The sequence below is a fragment of the Podarcis filfolensis genome (genome assembly GCF_964270895.1).
Source record: "Podarcis filfolensis genome assembly, chromosome: 8".
Taxonomy (NCBI): Eukaryota; Metazoa; Chordata; class Lepidosauria; order Squamata; family Lacertidae; genus Podarcis; species Podarcis filfolensis.
This window is the reverse complement of record NC_139611.1, coordinates 50,472,556-50,493,788: the sequence shown is the minus strand read 5'-3', so window position 1 is coordinate 50,493,788 and position 21,233 is coordinate 50,472,556. Positions and strand designations below refer to the sequence as shown.

Genomic DNA, 21,233 nt, shown 5'->3' with positions numbered 1-21,233 from the left:
GAAAGCAGAGCCCTGGTTAACCCCAAGTGCAAGAACTGTTCCTGCTGCAGCTGTATTGAGTGTATTTCATATTATGTTCCCTAAACTTGTGTTTCTGTTAGTATGGCTTTGTTGTACCTGTAAGTCAATCTGTTCTCTGTCTTTGTGAACTGCTTTGGGCATGATTTTGAAGAGCCGCACATGAATAAACCTGATGACGAGCCTTCAGAGCATGCACAGGTAAAGAGTGAACCAACCAGTTGCCAGTTGGGTATTGTCCATCGCCTACAGTGCCCTTCTTTGTTATATAATAATAATAATAATAATTTATTATTTATACTCCGCCCATCTGGCTGAGTTTCCCCAGCCACTCTGGGCGGCTCCCAATCAAGTGTTAAAAACAGTACAGCGTTACATATTAAAAACTTCCCTGAACAGGGCTGCCTTCAGATGTCTTCTGAATGTCAGGTAGTTGTTTATCTCTTTGACATCTGATGGGAGGGCGTTCCACAGGGCGGGCGCCACTACTGAGAAGGCCCTCTGTCTGGTTCCCTGTAGCCTCACTTCTCGCAATGAGGGAACCACCAGAAGGCCCTTGGCGCTGGATCTCAGTGTCCGGGCTGAACGATGGGGGTGGAGACGCTCCTTCAGGTATACAGGACCGAGGCCGTTTAGGGCTTTAAAGGTCAGCACCAACACTTTGAATCGTGCTTGGAAACTTACTGGGAACCAATGCAGATCTCTCAGAACCAGTGTTATGTGGTCCCGGCGGCCACTCCCAGTCACCAGTCTAGCTGCCGCATTCTGGATTAATTACAGTTTCTGGGTCACCTTCAAAGGTAGCCCCATGTCGAGCGTGTTGCAGCAGTCCAAGCGGGAGATAGCTAGAGCATGCACCACTCTGGCGAGACAGTCCACGGGCAGGTAGGGTCTTAGCCCGCGTACCAGGTGGAGCTGGTAGACAGCTGCCCTGGACACAGAGTTAACCTGCACCTCCATGGACAGCTGTGAGTCCAAAATGACTCCCAGGCTGCGCACCTGGTCCTTCAGGGGCACAGTTACCCCATTCAGGACCAGGGAATCCCCCACACCCACCCGCTCCCTGTCCCCCAAAAACAGTACTTCTGTCTTGTCAGGATTCAACCTCAACTTGTTATGAGCTCTCTGGGCAAGGTCTGTAAACTGTATACTGTAGAGCAGATGGTTGCTGTTAAATATTCTGTGTTTGAAAAGCACAAAAGAGAGGCACAGGAAACTTTTAGCATTTGATTCACTTTATTATGTTATCAAAGTATGATAATCAAATTGTCAGAAATCTACTGAACTCATTCACACAAAGAGGAAGGTGTATAGAAAAACAACAGGCCTTCCCAGGCAGTGTTCTATATTAAATACTGTTAAACAGAGAACAGCAAAGTAATTGCTCAGTCCCTGAATTTTTGAACACCTCAAACACTATGTACTCCAAAAACTAGCTTCATGGCTAGAATTCTTGACTTTGGCCTGCAAACTCCGTTTCACTTATTGCTCAATGGTGAAATCTACTCTTTCTAGCAGAATCACATAGTAGCCCTAAAACCTTGCAGCAGCAGCATCTATCCATCTATCTATCTATATTTTAAGCAGTTGAAGTTCCATCCAGCACTCTCTACATATCAGTGGTAGTGCATTTGGTCCTTAAAACATATTTTGGTTTGGGGAAGCAAAGTTGCAGGGACATAAAAAATGAACACATTTGTAATAATTGGGGATACAAAGAGATAGCATGAAGAGGCAAGCTGTTGGAGAACGTGTCTCTCATGTGCTTTCACAGACTGACAGCAGCAACCAGAACCCAAAGACACATTTTAGGGTCGTCATGCCCAGTGAAAATTTGACTTTGAATTGTTGATTCCCAAGACAAATAGAATGCTTTAAAACTCTAGTTTCAAAAGCAGTTTGAAAGAAGGACACAGACACATCGTTGTTTGAAAAATGTGAGCTTCAGGAAATTAATTGCACAATTTGTGGCTCCCTGGCTATGATCTACAGGAAGCTCCAGTTCAATCAGTACTTCACCACTGAATTTATGAATAACCATCATTCACAATGTTAAATGGTGGCTATAAATGGCAAAATCTAACCCAATATAGCTTTTCCCATTCTGTTATCAGTTAAAGGATAAAAACATAACAAAAAAGCCACAATACGATACAAAGCCAAATATAGAAGAGCAAGACTGTCATATAACCAGAAGAAACCCCAGTGGGACTGCTAATGATGCTTGGCCATATTTAATTTTACAGCAGGCAGCTGGCACAAGCATTGATAAATAAACCACCAATGGCCTGGAATCAACGACGGGAGGCAGGTGTATGAGACTGATCGGGACAGATGAGAAGGGAGAAATGAAGAGGTGACATTTTGATTGCACTATGTATTAAGAATGAAATGCAGGTGGGACAGAAGTATTACAGGGCACATAAGAATGGGGCTGGAAGTCACAGCAACAGATGCCAGTTACCAGCTACAGCTGGACAATATGATGCAAGGCCAAAACATGGAAGGCACACATACAGTAGGAGCGCACTCTGAATATACATGTGGCCTTTGGTTTAACCCCTTAGTCCTCATCCCCAACTAAAACTAAGCCTAAACACAAGTAAATCAACACATTCTTGTTACCTTCACCTCTAACACTCCCCCAGCCTGGCACCCTGTGTTGTGATTTAAATTGGATCCTACTCAGGAATCAGAGACCTGTGCTTTTGCTTCTGTTGCACTGTTAAATGCCATATGTATGGATAGCTCTATATGAAGTGTAAGTTAGCAAGTCTCTGAAGATCTGTCACACTCATTTCCTGTTCTCTGCTGTAACAGTCCTAAACAGACCATTAAGGCAAGCCCTAGCCTTCAGAATGTTCCATGAAAGTGATGCTGTGCTGAATGTGGATTTCCCTGTGAATGTGTGAGGCCAAATAGTAAGAAATAACCCGGCAGGGAAAAGGAACCCAGTGTCACCCACATGGACCCAGCCATCTGCATGGCACCAAGCATAATGGTACCTTGAGGCCAGAAGATTGATATGGGTAGGATGGGGAGCAACAGACAAGGTGGAACCAATCTTAGAGCTATAATTAAGTATAGCGTCAGTTTAGCAAGTCAGATTTGCAATCAGAAGCATTCCCAAATGAAACTTGCAGCTACAGAACAAAGAGAAGCAGATTGAAGCTGACAATTCAAAGACATGGCTTGAGGAGGCACTCTCAGAGTGCAAGGCATAGAACAATGTCTGCTGGAAACTTTCAGAGGTTATGTTATTGCCATGCCCACAGTGATCACCAGTGGCCTTGTTTAAAATGGTTACTGGCATTACTGAAAAACAGGAAATTGGATGAACAGCATTGCACATTCCATAAGGCAATAAATACTTAAATATTTTGTTTCTTGGAGGACCAATATTATGCTAAAACTACTACAATGTAGCAATACACAATCTAGAAAGCCTAAAAGCTTGACAGCGACTATATAAAAATGTTACACCATACCAGTAACGGAAAAATATACTTGCAGACTGTAAGCTACCACTGCAGATTCTGTGTGATCTCGTTGTCTAGTTAGGAAAAAGATTAGAAAAATACGAATGGTAAACGTGTCCACATCTGTCGCTCTGTGCACTTGCTTACTGAGAGGTCAGGCTCAGTGCAAGTTCCTCAGAACAAAATTCAGATTTCCAGGTCACTCTTACTCTCAAACTGGAGTATTTGGCACAAATCTCAAGTCAGCCCCCTATTACAAGTGTCCCTTATGACATCAACAATTGATGTACCGCCCCCTTTTGGGTGCTTTTAAAGTTTCAACACAGGGACTAACCAGACATAGATAACGATGCAGCAACTTGTATCCCAAACGTATACTGAGCTCAAGGCAGGAGAGTTTGGTCGTGCCATGTTGGCTAAACACTTATGCTGGTTAGTTAACTGAGGAGATGGTCACAAGCTGTTATCTGGGTGGGCAGAAGCAGCAGGAATGAATACTGCTCTAGAAGGAGGGATTGTCAGTAGATGACCAACCCAGCAGCTAACAGGCAATTATGGGGTCAGCTGAGCCTCTCTTTTTTTGCAGTCTGCCCAGCACTGCCTCAGATGAAGGTTGGTGCTTTTTTTACAGGCACTTCCTGCAATTATGGTTGCACATTACACTCCTGAATCAGGAACGTGAGCAGCTTTGCCCCATGCCATTTTGTTCTATGGTGCAAGGCTTGATCTTCCATAGGGGACAAGGAAATAGAATTTGGAAGAGGATTACAGTACAAGAAAAGGAGACTCCAACGGAACATGACAACCAAGTTACAATACCAAAATTTCTGGGAAGAGTTAGCTTTACTATCAGTTCCATCTTTAAGAAGTCTCCAGTAACAAGAACAGTTTAGGCTGTTATTTTGCTCTACAATGCTAAGCGTTGCTGGAAGGCAGCCTGTGTTTTAGACACTCCAGATCATGGAAGGAAGGCATCTGGCTAAAATAGCACTTGTCACAGCACTGGCTTCTGAACAAAGGTTGGCAAGTACTCTAGAGACAGCCAACTGATCACAACAAAACAGAGACCATCTCCTTAATATCTACTCTGTCAATTCTTAGATCTACAGCCAACTGGAAATATCCAAGTTACAGCAGTAAAGAAAACCTTGCTATCTTCAGCCATTGACCACCTTGCTCCAGCAAGGATCAAGCTAAAGGGTACAGCTTGTGCTAGAAAATCTTATCAGGAGCTCAGAGACATACTGTATCTTCTTCATGAACAATACTCATCTGGCTGGATGTCACCAACTTAAATAAAACCAAATAGCTGCTGCTGGGACTTCACTTAATACTAGCTTCCCAGCTGGGAACAATGACCCAGTACTTGTGACCCTTCAGAAAAGGTTATGTTATTGTTATTGATCTTTTCTTTATATTACAGCTCATCTATGCCCTTCCCCACATCCCAGAGAACAAGCGCAGCACATTCTTCACAAAGATGGGCACTTGGATTGCACTAAATACAGCTGGAATGAGCCTTTTGTATGTAGGACACCACAGTGTGTTATGAGCACTAATCAAAGAGACAAGTGATCATTAATTGACAGCAACATTTCCAACAAGGCCCAAACAAGTCAAGCAGGCTTTAAATAGGGTTGTCCAAAATAGCCATTCTTCCTCCCTGCCTTAAAAGGCCCTTCAAGTGTCATGTCAGAAGAGGGTATTATGCATTGTGTCATGAACCAAAGAGAACTTTTTTTACGTAGGAAATTGTATTGGCATCATAGAGCATTTCAATGTGCTCACTCCCTGGAAGCTCATAGAGTGTCACATTCTGTTTCTGCTGGCCCACCCACTTCTGACACTGCAAGGCACTTCGCAAATTCACTGTTCCATCACCATCACCATAAAAGATCTTAGGATCCTTGTCGGGAAAGGTGTCATAGAAGAATGACTCTGGGGTCTCCACCCCAGTACCATAAAGACAGTGTATGCGCACCCCTGGAGGAATCATATTGTAGACCAAGGATTCGGTCTCTGTTCTCATGAGCCAGCCATCCTCAAAGCCAATGTCTGTATAAAACTTTTGGTAATCCTGAATAGTATAGTTAGCAAATGGAGTGCTGACAAGGATCTTCTCTGGAGACCAGGTGTAGTTGTAAGGGAGCAACCAGCTGGTTGACACTGCAGATCTCTGCTGGCCTCTGATCTTAAGGGAGCTGATGACAGGGATCCGATTATTGTCACCTGGGGCATTAAAAGTATTATCTGGTTAGTGATCACATGTTGTCATGTAAACCCATAATCCAGTAGTTATAAACTCATGACTGACACAGACCAAAACTAAAGTATAGTTTGAATGTTGTCATTTTACACTTGTTAGGTTGTACTCTTCAAGCCCTGACATGAAGGACAACAGTAAAAATATTTGATGCCAAAGACGGCATAATCCAAGGAAAACTACTGCTGTGTAAAACTCATCAATATAAATAACTTCATGTAATCTAAAGACTTACCTTGAGAGATCACTTGATGGTTTCATAACAGATAAATATATTATCTGCTATCTAAGGACTCTGCCTCCCTATCTTTAAAATTAGGCAGGAATTGGCTTTGAACAACATCAGTACTTAAGACCATCAGTAGCTTCCCACAATTATAGAATCCAATCATCCTGGAAATTCAAAGATTGTTTGTCCTCCAATGCCTGTTTCGGGCTGGCTCTCTTCAACCAAAAGCTGGTTTTAGGATGAAGACTAGCTATTTATTACAGTAGTACATCTAGATGTAGCTAAGCATGTTCAAGTTGCACCACAAACTCCTGTCCCTTTTAATGGAACCCACCGCCCCACCCCCCTGCAAGGTGGAGACATTTACCTGACGCTAGAACACGTAGAGTTTTTGCCACTCCTCCCCATGGGGCACCAAGTGAAATGAAGTCCCTTATGTATTTGTCTTTCCAGTCTTGAGGCTGATGGCTGAGGAAGTAGAGAACATACATATTCCCCATGCTATGGGCAATTAAAACCACTGGTTGATCATATTCTTCATACATTATCTCTATCAGCTTCCGGAGGGCCACAAAATAGTCTGCATTCTCATCTAGAAGGAGGAAGGCAGATAATTTATCCCATTAACTAAATGAGCTTATTTGGTCTCTCTATTGTCATTTTATTTAAAACATTTAACACTGAACTGAAAGCTGTAGAAGATCATGTGCAGTGTTTTGGATAGGTTTCCCCCCCATTGCCCACAATTCCCTAAACCTTTCAGACTAGCTCCCCAACATTCAAGACAAAAGTCTCTCAGGTTTGTTTGTTTTTAATTCTATGAGTCTAAGTTAAAAGAAAGTGTGTCTTGATTGTATAATCTGACACAGGCTGCAAAGAGAATGATTTTGTTCACACATGCATGCACACCACTTGACTTCTGCATCTCAATGACTGGGAAATGAAAATGTGAAATGGCCCCATTAAAAAGCACTGATTTGCATGGATAGTGGGTGACTTTAACAACACCCTGTATCAACATCTACCTTCCAGGATTCCAGCACAGCTCTTCAGTAACAATTTGGCTTGTTGCACCATCTTGGCTGTATGAAGTAGAAAGGTCACCAAGACTTGTTTTTAAACAAGCCTGTAACTATTTAACTATCAGGTGACATTCAGTTGCATCAGGGGCTAAATAGGTTGAACTTGTAAGCCTTGGAAAAACTTGATTACCACAAATTGTGTGTTTGCATGGGCCACAGTTCATTCTGCTCTGTAACCCTAATCCCAATAAATGAAGATTTATTTACTTGGTGCCTTCCGCCAATCATAGGGAGCGCCTCTAATATCTTCATCCCGTTGGTAGCCCAAGTCCACCAGAGTCTGCACCAGTGTATAGAAGTAGGTACCTATGGCCAAAAGAAGAAACTGAATTGCAGGCCCAATTAACATTGCTCTTTATGTAACGTTGAAATTTCAGGGCCTTTTTAAGCCAACTCCCATATTGGTTACAACATGTTATCAGTTAATTTGTTCTAATTAATCCTTCTTCAGTTATAAACAATTACAGTGTCAGTTACGTTCATCAACAATTCTGAAATCACAATCTGGAGATGACATTCATTTTCAAGCCATCTGGGACAAGATGTTCCAACAACTGTTCACTCCTGAGTGGTCAATTTGCTCTATGTTTTCATCTATGAGGGTACATGACCACAGGAAGAACCTAAAGAACCTATATGATCACAGCTGTTGGAAATGAGCACTCAAAGATGGTTGTCAGTTCACCTTTGATGCAGTCTGGTTTTGTTCCACTTAAATTTTCTCTGACCTTCTAATACCAGGTGAGATGGTACTGACCTTAGCAGCTGGTAGAGTACTGAACTGTGTTTCCATAACTATCATAGTTTAACATTGTTGCCTCTATCATGGGCTGAGCACATTTCCACTCTGTTGCCAAGGAAGTGAAGGCTGAAAGTTAACACCAAGGGTGAGGGCAAGAAATGCCATCTAAATAACCCTGGCACCATGGGGGCATTGTTATTTCTGTTTCTGATATCAGACTTCAATGTTACATTTACTACAAGGAAGAAGCATTCTAAATCAAATAGACTGCACTACAGATGGCAATATGTACATAGGCAAGTTGGGGAACAGCCATAGCTCATCATATTCAGGTAGGGCTAGGAGAGACACTTGTCTGAAACCCTAGAAAAATCCTGACTCAGTACAAGGCAGCTTCCTATGTCCCTTCCTAAATTACATGCTTGGGCCTATGTATAATACAGATTAGTTTTTTCCCCAGCCAAGTGTGAGCTCTTTCCATAAAATTCAAACAAAGGCAGACAGAGAATAAATCTCAGGAACTATTCTCCATCTCTGGAATTATTGTGGTTTTTTTCCAAGGACATTTAGGGGCAGGGACTATTTTGCCAGTATGTTTCATGCATGCATATTTGAGACTTGACACTACCACTGACAAGAGTCCAAATGACATCAGATTAAGTGAAAAATACATACCAACACTTCTTTTACTAGGGTCAAGGAATTCCAAGGAGAAAGTCTGTCCAAATCCAGGGACTTTGATATCCACCCCATCTGGTGGCCCAGTGGATCCACTTGTTCGATTGTATACTAGCCTGGGGGGAAATATCAGTATCAAGACCAAAATTTGAATGGGAATCTATATATTTGAATTATCAGGTACACAAAAGATGCACAACAAATGGACTTTGAAAACTTGTTTTCTGATGCACACAAACATACACTAATTAAGCCAGTAAGGTGTTAAGTCCAATCTGCAGCATACTGCAGGTCTAGAGGGAAGAGATAAGCTTTCTTTACTAATATAGCCATAAGTAGAGTTTTAGCAAAAAGGGTTAAGATACTGGTAAGACAGCTTTAAGTAGGTTATTTCAACAAAGCTTCTCAGACAGACTTAATATAGCATAAGAACAATATCCACTTAGCTGCTAGGTACTGAAGCAGCCCAGTTGCAAACAATTGGCTGGCCTTGTTCTTGCTGCCATACAGTATCCCCCTTCCTAGAGCTCTCCCTTCCTCCACTCCCTGTAATGTAGATGAGTTCCAGCAGTTTGCCTTAAAATGCACCTGATGATTTTGGCTAAAGTCCTCAACTTGAGTGCTGGACATATGTTTTTGTCATAAGCAAATAAGGTAATTAATCATTCTGCTTTGACTGTTCTGGCAGGTCAGTGGAGAAATGTTAACCAATGCCTCGGTAACATGAGGTCGACAGACTTGTGTCAATAAGAAAATGGATGTAATATAGCATTTGTAGTGTTTGCTCTTTGAGAGACCTCTGGGTCCAAGGAAGCATTTAATTTATCATTAACTCATAGTTAACATTCTGATACGCAATACAAGACAGCAATGAAGTGTTAAAAAGGCATAATGCAAGTTGAGTAACAAGCAAATTCAAGGATAACAGTTTATTCATGTGGTCACTTGGAAGACAGAGCAAACTTGTTTTCTCATGCTTAAGAGGACAGGACCCGAAGCAAAGGCTTCAAGTTACAAGAAAGGAGATTCTGACTAAACATGAGGAAGAACTTTCTGACAGTAAGAGCTGTTTGACAGTGGAACAGACTCCCTCTGAAGGGGCAGACTCTCCTTCTTTGGAGCTTTTTAATCAGAGGTGGGATGATCATCTGTCATGGATGCTTTAACTGAGCTTTAACTGCACAGCAGGGGGTTGGACTAGATGATGCTTGGGGTCCCTTCCAACTCTACAATTCTATGATTCAACAGCTATTTGAACTTTTATGTATGCAGATAGTATTTCATGACTGGATTCCTGCCAATTTCAAACTACCACCTTTTTGAATGCTGGCTCAATTCCTACAGCATATCAAGCCACAGTCTTCGCTAACAAAATTTAGAACACAAACCATGTGAGTAACTGGCAGGGAATCACCATGAAAATTGTTCCAGAGGAACAAGGGTGGAACTAAATGATTCTCTGTTTCACACACAATCAAATTTCCTATACTGCAATGGGAAATTGTGAATCCATGGCACGTACACATATTTTGCACTGTTTGATTGTAGCCTAAACCTGCTGCCAATTACTGTAGTTTCCTGCTGTGGGCATGTGTTCCTCAAAAGTGACAAACTGCATACAGACTTCATAGTTTTCTGGCTGCTACACATAATAGCTGAGCCAGGATTTAAATTCTGATCCCACTGACTTTCCCACATTGCCTTCTGAGTGGTTTGGGATCTCAGCTTGAATGTCCCTAGATCTCATACAATTTGGGTACTTCTTGCTACTCAAAAAAGAATCAAATAATTTAAGTCCCATTTTTACACAGAACCGAGTCCTTTTAACAGTGCTATGACCCACCTGATATTATCTATCCAACAGTCAATGATAACGGGAAGCAGCAGTTCTAAATTGAGCCACAATGTGTAGTAACTTTCTGTCTTCTTGGAGCAGAGGTAGTGCACCACAGAAGGTTTGTCCAACTTTGCTTCTAACTGGTTACCCAAATCTCCCGGCACTGTAATGGTAAAAGGAAGGGAAGAGTTACATCAAGTGCTGTGGTTTTGCTCAGGCATTTTTACTCCCACCCCAAAGCTACACTTGGTTTTAAAATGCATTGAGGTTTTATTACTTAAAAAATGCTACACTCTGTAAAGCAATCAGAGTTCTGTGGAGAAATGGCCTCAGCACTATTGTAAAGTAGCCTGGAAATTACTCAGTCTCCAAGCCTGTCGGCTGACCTGTAAGAATTATCACACTCTTGTGATGCTTGATATTCTAAGAAATGTAAATACTTCTGAGTTCAGATTATGTTCGGTGGGGGAGAAACTTGTTATCTCAACATTTGGAGTTAAATTGACTGTTTCAAACTATTTTAGCACACTATGCATTTTTAACTATGCAAGGAAAAAAGTGCCTTCAAAATTATTATTAGAAGATTTTGCAACCGAGAGTTCCTTTCATGGAACCTCCCACCTACATTACATAAAACCGATCTGTCAGCTTATTTATCACAATTTTTGTTTGCTTTATATTTTCCACTATTATACACATCAACTGTGCTTTATGCTACTTTTATACTATTTCTGACCTGAAGGAAAGGAAGAATGCAATAAATATTCACAATTATTTATTTATTCATTATAGTAATTAAATGTATACGGTATATCACCCTTCACCCAAGATCACAGAGCAGTTTACAGTATAAAAACACAAAACTACACAACATAAAAACAAAATGAATTCTATAAAAAATGTTAAAGGCACTTCTGCATATGCAAGACAATCCCTCCTCCTCATGCCCCATCCCTTTCATCAGCAAACATTTACATTGCCCAAAGCAGGCATCATTCATGTCAGATTGGATAGAATTTATGGAGAATGGAATTCAACAGTCATGAAAAACAGTTTCTTTTCTCAGCACAATGTGATATATTTTATCATCTCAATTGCTTCTGAAATTAGGTTGAATAAAAACTGCATGCACAAGTGTATTTGGCATTGCTTTGTATATAGACCATTATAGACACTTCCCTCAAAACTGATTATTCACTTAATATTGAAAATGAATACAAGAACTTAATGTAACAGGAACATTGGTCTTAATGTAAGGAAATATGCTTGTTTCCTGTAAAATAGCTGCTAACTAGGCACTTCTTCAATATTAGTTTGTATTTCGATCAAGACTATGATAATTCCATTAAATGAGTTAACACTTTTTTCTCTTCATTTACTTTTTACTAGCTATTTTACAAGAAAAACACATTTTTTAAAAAAATTATTTGTTACATGTTCCACAAATCACTCCTAGTGCATGTCTGGCAGATGCAAGAGCTCCCAGCAACTCAAGCCATGTCAGAAGTTAGGCTGCTGCAGTCTGTGGTCCCTGAAGCTTCTGGAAAGTCACCAGGGCAAATATGCCTTAAGTATCTCTTCACTGCCCACCATCCGACATATGCATCAATGGATGCTGACTAGCCAGCCTGCAAGGCAACCTTCTAAAAACATTTTCAAGGTCTCATCCTGTATTATCTAGACAAGATCACGCGCCAGGCAGTTTGACTGCTTTCCCTATCTCTGTTTGCGGCTTTGACTCAGATGTCTATCCAGGGCTGGAAGACACAATCAAATGCATCTCATGTATTTACTAATAGTACTATTCTTAGAGCAGACAACAAAATGGTAGATACAGAATTACCACCCTAGCAAAAACATTTTCTTTCCAATGTTGCAATCTTGAAGGTTTTCCCACCTAAATAGAAACTATATAAACCAAAACTAGTTTCAAGGAGCTGAAGGAAGAATTGACATAAATAGGTGTGGGGGATGGATGGAGCTACCATTCATTAGGCATTTAAAAATCTGGTACAATTAAGTGTCTTAAATATTTGCACTTCGAAACTGGCTGGGGATTTAGAACTTGATTCACCTTCCCTCTGCCTGTTATAACATGGATTTGAGCATGTTTTCTTCATGGTGGGCAGTTCTCAAGTTTTCTAATTTCAAGAAACAGGACTCTTTATTTTTGCAGCTTCTGTTTCCCAGGAGTCGTGGAAAAGTCTCCCGTAACTGTTGAACAAGATGAAGAGTTTATAAAACCACTTACAATTCAGGGTTGTTTATTTTGCAAGAAGCTTCTATGTTATAATTAGGACTAGAAGGGCAGTCACATGATGTGCAGATTCCTCTGAAGAGTGCATGAGTAAACAAACCCTGCCACAGACACCCAGCTGCCAACCTGAGTCAAACAATGGAGTAGGAGCTTAAGAAAATGAATACCCAAATAGCTTTGTTTAGGGCCAAACTACATCCGACAGTGGCAAACCAGAGTCTAAAGGAGATCACTGATCAATTGTTATAAAGGAGTATTTGCCTGATTTAAAGCACAGAAATGTCAAGTGAGTGCTGAGCCCTTCCTGTGCTCTCAACCCCCCATTCTAACCACTTGTTCTCAGTGTTTCATCTTGCAGTAGCAATCTAAACCTCAAAGTTAAAAACAGCCGAAATGAAGCTAGGGAGGGAAAGGTTAAGTACCCCACCCCCATCCACATCTGGCCCACATCATATTAAAACTTGACCATTGGCTGGCTTCCTAGGAATTGTACACAGTCAACTGTGGATTGTGTTGCATTGCTGTCGCGTGTAGTTTGGCCCTTAGGTTCTTAAGAATTTTAGCAAAAAGTCAATTCAAATCCTTTGTAAGTGATCCAGCAAACCAACTCTGATCCTAAAATGTACTTGCTTAAACCCTGCTCAGAAATTAATGTAAATGAAAAAGAAAAAAACAAAACAAAGCTGAACGGTTTGCTTAAAAGCACTGAAGTTCTTTTAAATAAGTAGTACATAGCAGAATAAGCAAAGAGATCCTTATGAATGTTTATAAATACACTACCCTTGATACAAGTCCAACGTACTTGCTTACCCAAGAGCAAAGCTTGCGTCAGTTAGTATAATTTGTAGCAGGAGTTATAGACTGAAAATTGTATTGTTTCAAATGAATGGTATCAAACTGGATCTGGATCTACATAGATTATGCACTAATGTGCTGCAGCAAGCTTTTATTTCCAGCTGCTACAAAGCTTGGCACTGTATTCAAAAGTCTGAAATACTTGCCTATCAGGCATTTTCCTTTATGACTAAAAAACACTATGTCCAAGCATGCTGCCCTGCGACAAAAATTAAAAGAAAATTAAAAGCAGATATTCTTGAGGTCAAGTTCCCGATACAGTTTGATACAACAACTAGCACATTGCCTGAGAATAAGTCCTCTCCGCTTGCAACTGTAACTATATTATAATAATATTAAGGTGCACACACATAGCAGGCCCCACTCCACAGAAAACAAATCTTTCACCTTTCAAAATTAGGAAATATTCCCTGAAAAAAATAAATACACTTCATCTGAGTACACATAGCAATGCCAAACTCATCTTGACTCTCTTAATGACCTCAAATATTTCTTCTGCAATAGACGTATCTTGGAAAAACCTTTCCACGTATTTCTCTTCACTTACATATCCTTCAAAATCTGTCAAAAGAGCATATTTTGTGTATAAATAGGGGAGGTCTGTAACAATGGTTTCAGAAACTAGGTTATTTACCATTTCAAAAAACAGCCCAGACTGGTCAGGATAACGCAGTCAGCAAGCATTATCAGGTACTGTACAGTATTTTGATAAACAGGAGACAAGCCAAGCTCTCAAATTTCTATTGTAGACTGATGCTTGTACAGTCAGACCTTGGTTCTTGAATGCCTTGGTACTTGGATGTTTTGGCTCCTGAACGCCACAAATCCAGAAGTGAGTGTTCCAGTTTGCGAACGTTTTTTGGAAGCCGAACATCCGACACTGCTTCCGCGGCTTCCAACTGAGTGCAGGAAGCTCCTGCAGCCAATCGGAAGTCACCCCTTGGTTGTCAAATGGTTCTGGGAGTTGAACAGACAGTCAGAGACCAGTGAAAAGAATCAGAGACCAGCGGCGGCAGCTGTGGCTACCTAGAGGTCTCCCAAGGAGAGGGGAGTGGAGAGAAGGCGGAGGAAACACTCCACAAGGGAGGATGTTCGATAAAGGGTGAAAGGCTGCCAGCTCTGAGGGAAGAGGTGACATATCCAGACTCCTGAGCCCCACTGGGGTGCCGCAGAAAGAATGTAGTTGGTCAAGGGAGCTGTGGACTCAAAAAGGTTGAAATGGTCCCTTAACCTCTGGGCTAAGGGATCAGGAAATTTCTAAAGCCTTTAAAAGCTGTTACACACCTTTGTTCTGGGTCCTTACCTCCTTGCAGCAGAGGAAGGGGTGGGGACACTGTTGCAACAGAAAGCTAAAGATCTTACTTGCTTTTCTTCTACTGGTTCCTGCACAGGGCAATGCAGGAGCTTGCAATGAGAAAGTATCAGCCCCTAGAATGTGATCCAGGACCTTTTGCCAAACTTATACATTACTTGGCAGACACGTTGGTATGGATAGTGCTTCCTAACGGTAGAAAGTCTGAAAATAATGTGAATATTGCACAACATCAAGAAAAGTGCTTAAAAGTCAATGAAAAGTACAACAGTAAGGAAGCATATGGAAGAAGGAAGCTACAGTTCCGGTAGCCAGTATCACTGGAGCACAGCCTAACTTACTATTCTCCTGTGCAAACTACATGAAGTGTGGGTAAATTATATTGTTTTTAAAATGCAAAAGTGGATCTATTCCAAGGACATGTATGAAATGGAACTGGTGGTGGTAACAAGATTGTCCACTACAAAATGATGCTCAGCATCTCATACTAAAAGTTAGCAACACTTTAGCCACCACAAATGTGCTGTGGCTATACATTAAATCATGGGGCAATCAGTCAATAATAACTATCACTGAAATTAATCTTCCTAACAAGGTGCCACAATGCATGTTCTGTACCTCCACCTGCAACTACCTCCATGGCTAACTGCCAGTTTGAGAGGCAATGAAAAGAAGGAAGAGCAGACCAAGTGGATCACAGAAAGCTTCTTATCCTACTAAGTCAAGTAAAGAGATTACAATTATTCAAGAGAACAGTGATGGCCAAGAAGCAATCACCAAGTAAAAAAGAATGTGGCTCTACTCCTTAATATAAGATGGGCATGGTTGTTTATGTAAGCAACCTGCTACAGGAACAAATTGCACTTGCATGCGTAGGTTATAGATAGAGATAAAAACTATGCAAAGACAGGAACCCAAAAAACGAACACTAGTTATGCAGTCTCTTGCAGTATGAGCAGGCAGATCTTTGACCACAGTCCAAAGGCCAATTTACATTTACTTTCATCTTTTGAAATTCACCAGTTAAGCATCTGGAAACCCCTAGAGTGAGGAAAGAAGCAAAATATTAAGAGGATTGCTGCTGGTTTCGTTCGCTTTTTAAGTAGCCCATTAACTACGCATCCCTAATTGATGCTTGCACAACCCTATTTGACCTATGCATATAGGAACTAGCCAAGACAATTAAAAAAGAGACACAGACAGCTTTCTGGGGTAGGTGGTGGTAGGTTTTTTTTGTCGTCGTCCCCCCCCCCCCCCGCCCCAGCAATTCCCAAACTGACTTGGGATAACATAAGACATTTTTTCTACCCAAGTCAATTTAAATATGTCAGTGTGGTAAAATGTCCCAAAATGAAGCCATGTGTGATGTGTCAGAAGTAGGACTATTATCTGTTTCCCTGGACTGGGTTTTGTTGCTTTTTGGGAGGAAGGTTCGGCTTGGAAAACCACATGGAATATTTCTTTACCCCAACAAGTTAACAATGGACAAAAGGAAAAAACAGCTCAACTGCAAGAATCTATAGATTTTGTGGGATTTTTTTGTTGCTGAAGTTTTTCATTTCACAGGTGTTTTGCAGCACAAAACTTCTAAACAGTAAATGGCTTAAATTTAGGGAAACGGTTTACTAACCGCACCTGCATGACCATCTCTACTTTTCTGGAGCTGGCATGCAGAGTGGCCCTTGTCCCTCATGCAACGCAGAGAGCTTTTAAGCTGTGTCTTGCTTACTGGTCTCTGAAAGGCTCTCACACATGCGCCGGGTGGCTCCCAGAGCCTGTGCGAGATCTTCCCAGAGCTCAGTAAGCAAGGCAAAGAGCTTAAAAGCTCTCTTCATCATGGGAAAACCCAGCACAGAAAGAGCGTTTAAACTCTCCACCTTGTGTCCGTTTAATTGCAGGGGATTGGACACAGATGATCTTCAGGGTCCCTTCCAACTCTATTATTCTGTGACCTGTGATCTGCATGCTGGCCAGCCACCAGGCACATAAAGCTGCGATTGTGCAGGTTCATAAGTTGTGAGTTGATTGTATTGCATCCGAGATCAGTCAGTCATGGGAAGACAAAAAAATTAGTAACTGGTGTGTTCCCAATTCTGACAGAAACAGGAAATTAATGCTCCCATAAACAAAGGACCAGGGTGTTGTTTATATTATTTGAATCTTCATATAAACAAGATATGTTAATTGCCATCTGCTTGCCCATATTGGATTTATTAGCAGCTGCATTAAAGCCCCATAGTGAGCATCTGTCTAGCACATGACTTATTTTAACTCATTTATTTCTCATGTGGCTGAAGCCTGATATTAGATCTGCAGATATTTCACTGGTCACTTTATCTCAGTTGATGCCAGCCCTGGATTAAATGTCAAAGCACATTGTTTAGCCTTTGTGGAAAACAAGTAAGAAGAGAGAGCTGGTAAAGGCTCATCTCCATAAAGAGACACATAGGCAAACTGTTTGCCACTCCACGACCTCAGAAATTCACACACGTAAATTCATTTCATTATTTGATTCTGTTAATCAGGTCTCTCAATATGACTTATCGTTTTAAACAATAGTGAAAATTATTAAAAGATAATCAGCCTTTGTCTCAATGACACCATAACAGCTAACCTCTGCTTTTGGCTGATCGCAATGCAACAGTTTAAAGAGCTATTTATTGTTTCTATTCTGTGAACACATACCTGCATGATTAAATTCTGCAGTAGTCAGAACACTGCCTACATTTAATCTGTCATTCTGCTCTGCACAAATAACTGAAGTACTATAAATAAGATTATGTTTCATTTTGAAGCGGGTCAAGATCTAGTCAACAGGCAAGGTTTCCTAATGCCAAAATAAACATAGTATACGCTTTTAGATGTGTGTATTTCCTACTTATAAAACTACAACCATTTGTGTATGTGAAGAACACAGTTTGGTGAAATCCATGGACTTTATATTAACTGAATTGAGCTTATTTAACAGAGACCTATGCTGGCTAGTATTACTTGATCTCTCAGTGGCTTCTGATTCCCTTTTTGCTCCCACCCCTGCCCCCAGAGTATATTGGATAAAACGGAGTAATTCTATAAATTCAACAGTTCATAAAATACTAAGAAACACAAAATTCCTCCTTCCTGGTGCTTCTACTATTGGTAGAATCTTTACCAGATGAACTGCCACCCCACATGCTTTCTCATGGAATACTGGCACCTTCCTTGCACACAACTCTTCTAACACTGTTCTTAGGAATAAATCCCATAGATATTAAAGACACTTATTCCCTGGTAAATATGTGAAGGGTTCCAAGCAGTGGGATGTTAAGGTTATAGATTCACTACTGGTTTTATCCCACAGCATAAGAAAAGCCATAGTTTTTCCTTAATATTGGTATCAGGGTTGGCATCACTGTTGTGAATGTTTGTTAAAAATAAATGTCGCCAAAAATAAATAAATAAATGTCGCTTAAGCCAAATATCTGAAGAATCAAATGAAGAAAAACACCAGTAACCTGCATAGGACTACAACACCTCCTGTGTTATTTATCCATTTAGTCTAGGTTGTATCCTATTAGGCCATACAGAGTAGACACTGAAATCAATGTACATTACTAACTTAAGTCCAATGATTTTCATTCACTTGGATACAAACCACATTGGCAGGAAGGAGGTTAAAGTTAACATTATCACAGTGGTACATAGCTGTTAGACTAAGTGATAGTGAGGATGCAGGGTGGAATGTAGGAAGCTGCCTTATGCAATGTCAGACCATTGGTCCATCTAGCTCAGTACTGTCAACACTGAATGGCAGCAGCTTTCTACAGGGTCAGTCAGGGAACATTTCCAGTGCTATCTGGAGATGTCAGGGATTGAATCTAGGACTTTCTGCATTCAAAGTAGTTAGTTGCTTAAGATCCCGTTTGGCTTGGAGGCACTGGGCATTCTGGATATGATGGCAGCATAAGTCTGGCAGGCCCCTGGCGGACTGCAGGCCAGTTAACCCTCCAATCCCCTGCACAAGTGAACTCATCTGCCTGCCCCCTACACATGCCTGCCTGGGATAGCATCAAGCAATTGGTTTCTCCAAGTGAGAACACTGAAGAACTAAAATGTGTGCATTTCCAGTCTAGACTAACCCAGCCTTTAAAATCCATCATGTTTGGTGGTTTTAATCCCATGTCAGACCATTAGTCCATCTAGTTCAAGACTACCTACACCTAAGGTGGTGGTGGTGGCAGCTGGCTTTCCAAACCCTACCTGGAATTGCTGGGGACCTTCTACCTACAGCCACAGAGCTTACTGCCTCCTCTCAAAGCTTCTCCCCAGGCTCCCTAGTCCCCATAGCTTTCATCCTAAAAGACTTGCAATTCCAGGATGTTCCAAGCCCTCCTCTCCCCCCTTCACTCTTAAAAGTCCAAAACGCAGGTCACTGTGCGCTTGGGCTTGTGATGCTGCAGGGAGTTGGGATCCATGAGACTTTCAGCCACAATTAACCTGTTAGATAAAGGTAAAGGGACCCCTGACCATTAAGTTCAGTCTCAGACGACTCTGGGGTTGCAGCGCTCATCTCGCTTTGTTGGCCGAGGGAGCCGGCGTACAGCTTCCGGGTCATGTTGCCAGCATGACTAAGCCCCTTCTGGCGAACCAGAGCAGTGCACGGAAACGCCGTTTACCTTCCCACCGGAGCGGTACCTATTTATCTACTTGCACTTTGACGTGCTTTCGAACTGCTAGGTTGGCAGGAGCAGGGACTGAGCAACGGGAGCTCACCCCATTGCGGGGATTCAAACCGCCGACCTTCTGATCAGCAAACCCTAGGCTCTGTGGTTTAACCCACAGCGCCACCTTAGCCCATGTTAATTAAAAAAAAAAAAATCAAGTGCAAACATAAGGCATGAACAGAATAAGCCTGTATATCTTCCCCCACCCAATAAAGCAGAACTTACTGCTTCCTCTCTGGGCTTGAGGATGACCTCCAGGCTCCCCACATCCCCCTTCGCCCACGTCTCTCCACATCGCCGCCCCACCCTGAGCCCATGAATAGCCAGGGGGCTTTTGAAGTTGAAGGGTGCCTTCCCCCCCTCCCCAAACCCCACGGAAACTTCTCGTCCCAACCATGTGGGGGGATCTGTAGCCCTGGCAACCTTTCCTCACAGGTGCCCGTTTTTTTCTCTCCGACCCCGACACGGACTCCGCCCCCCGGCCAGTCCTTACCCAGCACGACCGGGGGGCCGGGGGAGCTCCTTCCTCTGCGGGGCAGGCAGCAGGCGCCGTGAGGCGAGCAGAAGAGCAGCAGGAAGAGAAGGGCCAGCGAGGGGAAGGCAGCCCCGTCCGGGAGGAGCCGCTTCCTCCGACCCCGCCTCGAGCCGGCCGGCCGCATCATCGCCTCAGCTCATGCCCCTCTTCGGAGGAGCGAGCCGCGAAAGCGATCAGAGTCCCAGTCCCGCCGCCGCCGCCGCCGCCGCCTCGAGACAAACAAAACGGCTCTCTCCCCTCTCGAGCTTCCTCCGACCGCCGGAGCCTGTCAGCTGAGGCGGCGCGCGCGGTGCCAAAGGGCCTATATAAAAGGGGGGGGACGGCTAGCCAATCAGCTTCTCACCGGCTTTCTCATAGCCAATGAGAGAGAACTAGGCGTTCCGGCGCTCCTCCTATTCCCTCCCCACCCTCGAGTTCAGTACGGGAAGTTGAGAGCGGAAATGTCGATTGAAAGAAAACACACACAAAAAAAACCCCAAGACGTTGAAGAAAACACGGCCCCCGCTTTCTTCCCCGCGGCCGGGAAAGACCAATCGCAGATCGAGCAGATCCGCTCCGTCTCAAAGCATAAGAGTTGCATATGCTGCAATTGTACAAGCGAGGACTGGTGCAACGCGGTTTGTTTTGCAATGTCCACCCACTCGTCTCCTAGTGCAGGGATCAGGAACCGGTGGGTGCACAGCTTTGTAGCTGCTAGTCCTCTTGATTACGGACCATGCGGGCTAGGGGGTGTTGGAGGATACCAGCATATTGTGGGTAGGGGGCACTAGTGCCCCATCCCTGCCGTAACAGAAGTGCTCCTTCTCAGGACGCTATATAACAAGTCTTAAGGAGCTTAAAGCGGGCCGGGCCGGCGGGGGCTTCATTTCTATTCTTTTCCAGCTGACGTTCAGCATTCTGTGAATACTGAATGTATTGGGCTGTTTGGGAGGCAAGCAAAAGGCATTTCAAGGACACATTTCAGCCTGGCAAAGACACAAAAGGAGGGTGTGAAGCAGGGCTGGTGAAGATGCAGCTTGGGAAGAGCCCCAGGGGCAGATGCAGAGGCTCGGAGTAATGTATTTGACACACATACCCAGACCTGTGGTCCCCCCTCCCTTCCATACATAGGTGCAAGGACTTTTCTGTTATTGTCAGAGTAGCGAAATTGCATTATTACTTGATAAAGGAGCTGCATTCTACCTTAAGGTAAAGTCACCTCTGGGTGTGACTCAAAAAAGTATTTAGGATGCGCCTAAATACC

General features: G+C 42.6%; 1 protein-coding gene across 1 annotated transcript; it reads right to left on the bottom strand.

Annotated features, from left to right (window-relative positions):
• Positions 1-1,235: 1,235 nt before the first annotated feature.
• On the bottom strand, positions 1,236-20,635 carry PLA2G15 (phospholipase A2 group XV). The gene is made up of 6 exons (XM_083624965.1): positions 19,949-20,635; positions 10,335-10,491; positions 8,489-8,607; positions 7,279-7,377; positions 6,357-6,581; positions 1,236-5,726 (listed from the first exon to the last, which is right to left on the bottom strand). The coding sequence occupies exons 1-6, from the start codon at positions 20,115-20,117 to the stop codon at positions 5,215-5,217; spliced, it is 1,281 nt and encodes a 426-aa protein (XP_083481091.1). The 5' UTR covers positions 20,118-20,635; the 3' UTR covers positions 1,236-5,214.
• Positions 20,636-21,233: the final 598 nt, after the last annotated feature.

Excerpts from the sequence above, each read along its gene's own strand:
- PLA2G15 (XM_083624965.1), bottom strand. The coding sequence starts at position 20,117 with ATGATGCGGCCGGCCGGCTCGAGGCGGGGTCGGAGGAAGCGGCTCCTC. Across the intron at positions 10,492-19,948 it reads CGGCCCCCCGGTCGTGCTGG|TGCCGGGAGATTTGGGTAAC; the intron begins GTAAGGACTGGC and ends TTACCATTACAG. Across the intron at positions 7,378-8,488 it reads CCCTAGTAAAAGAAGTGTTG|GTACCTACTTCTATACACTG; the intron begins GTATGTATTTTT and ends TTTTGGCCATAG.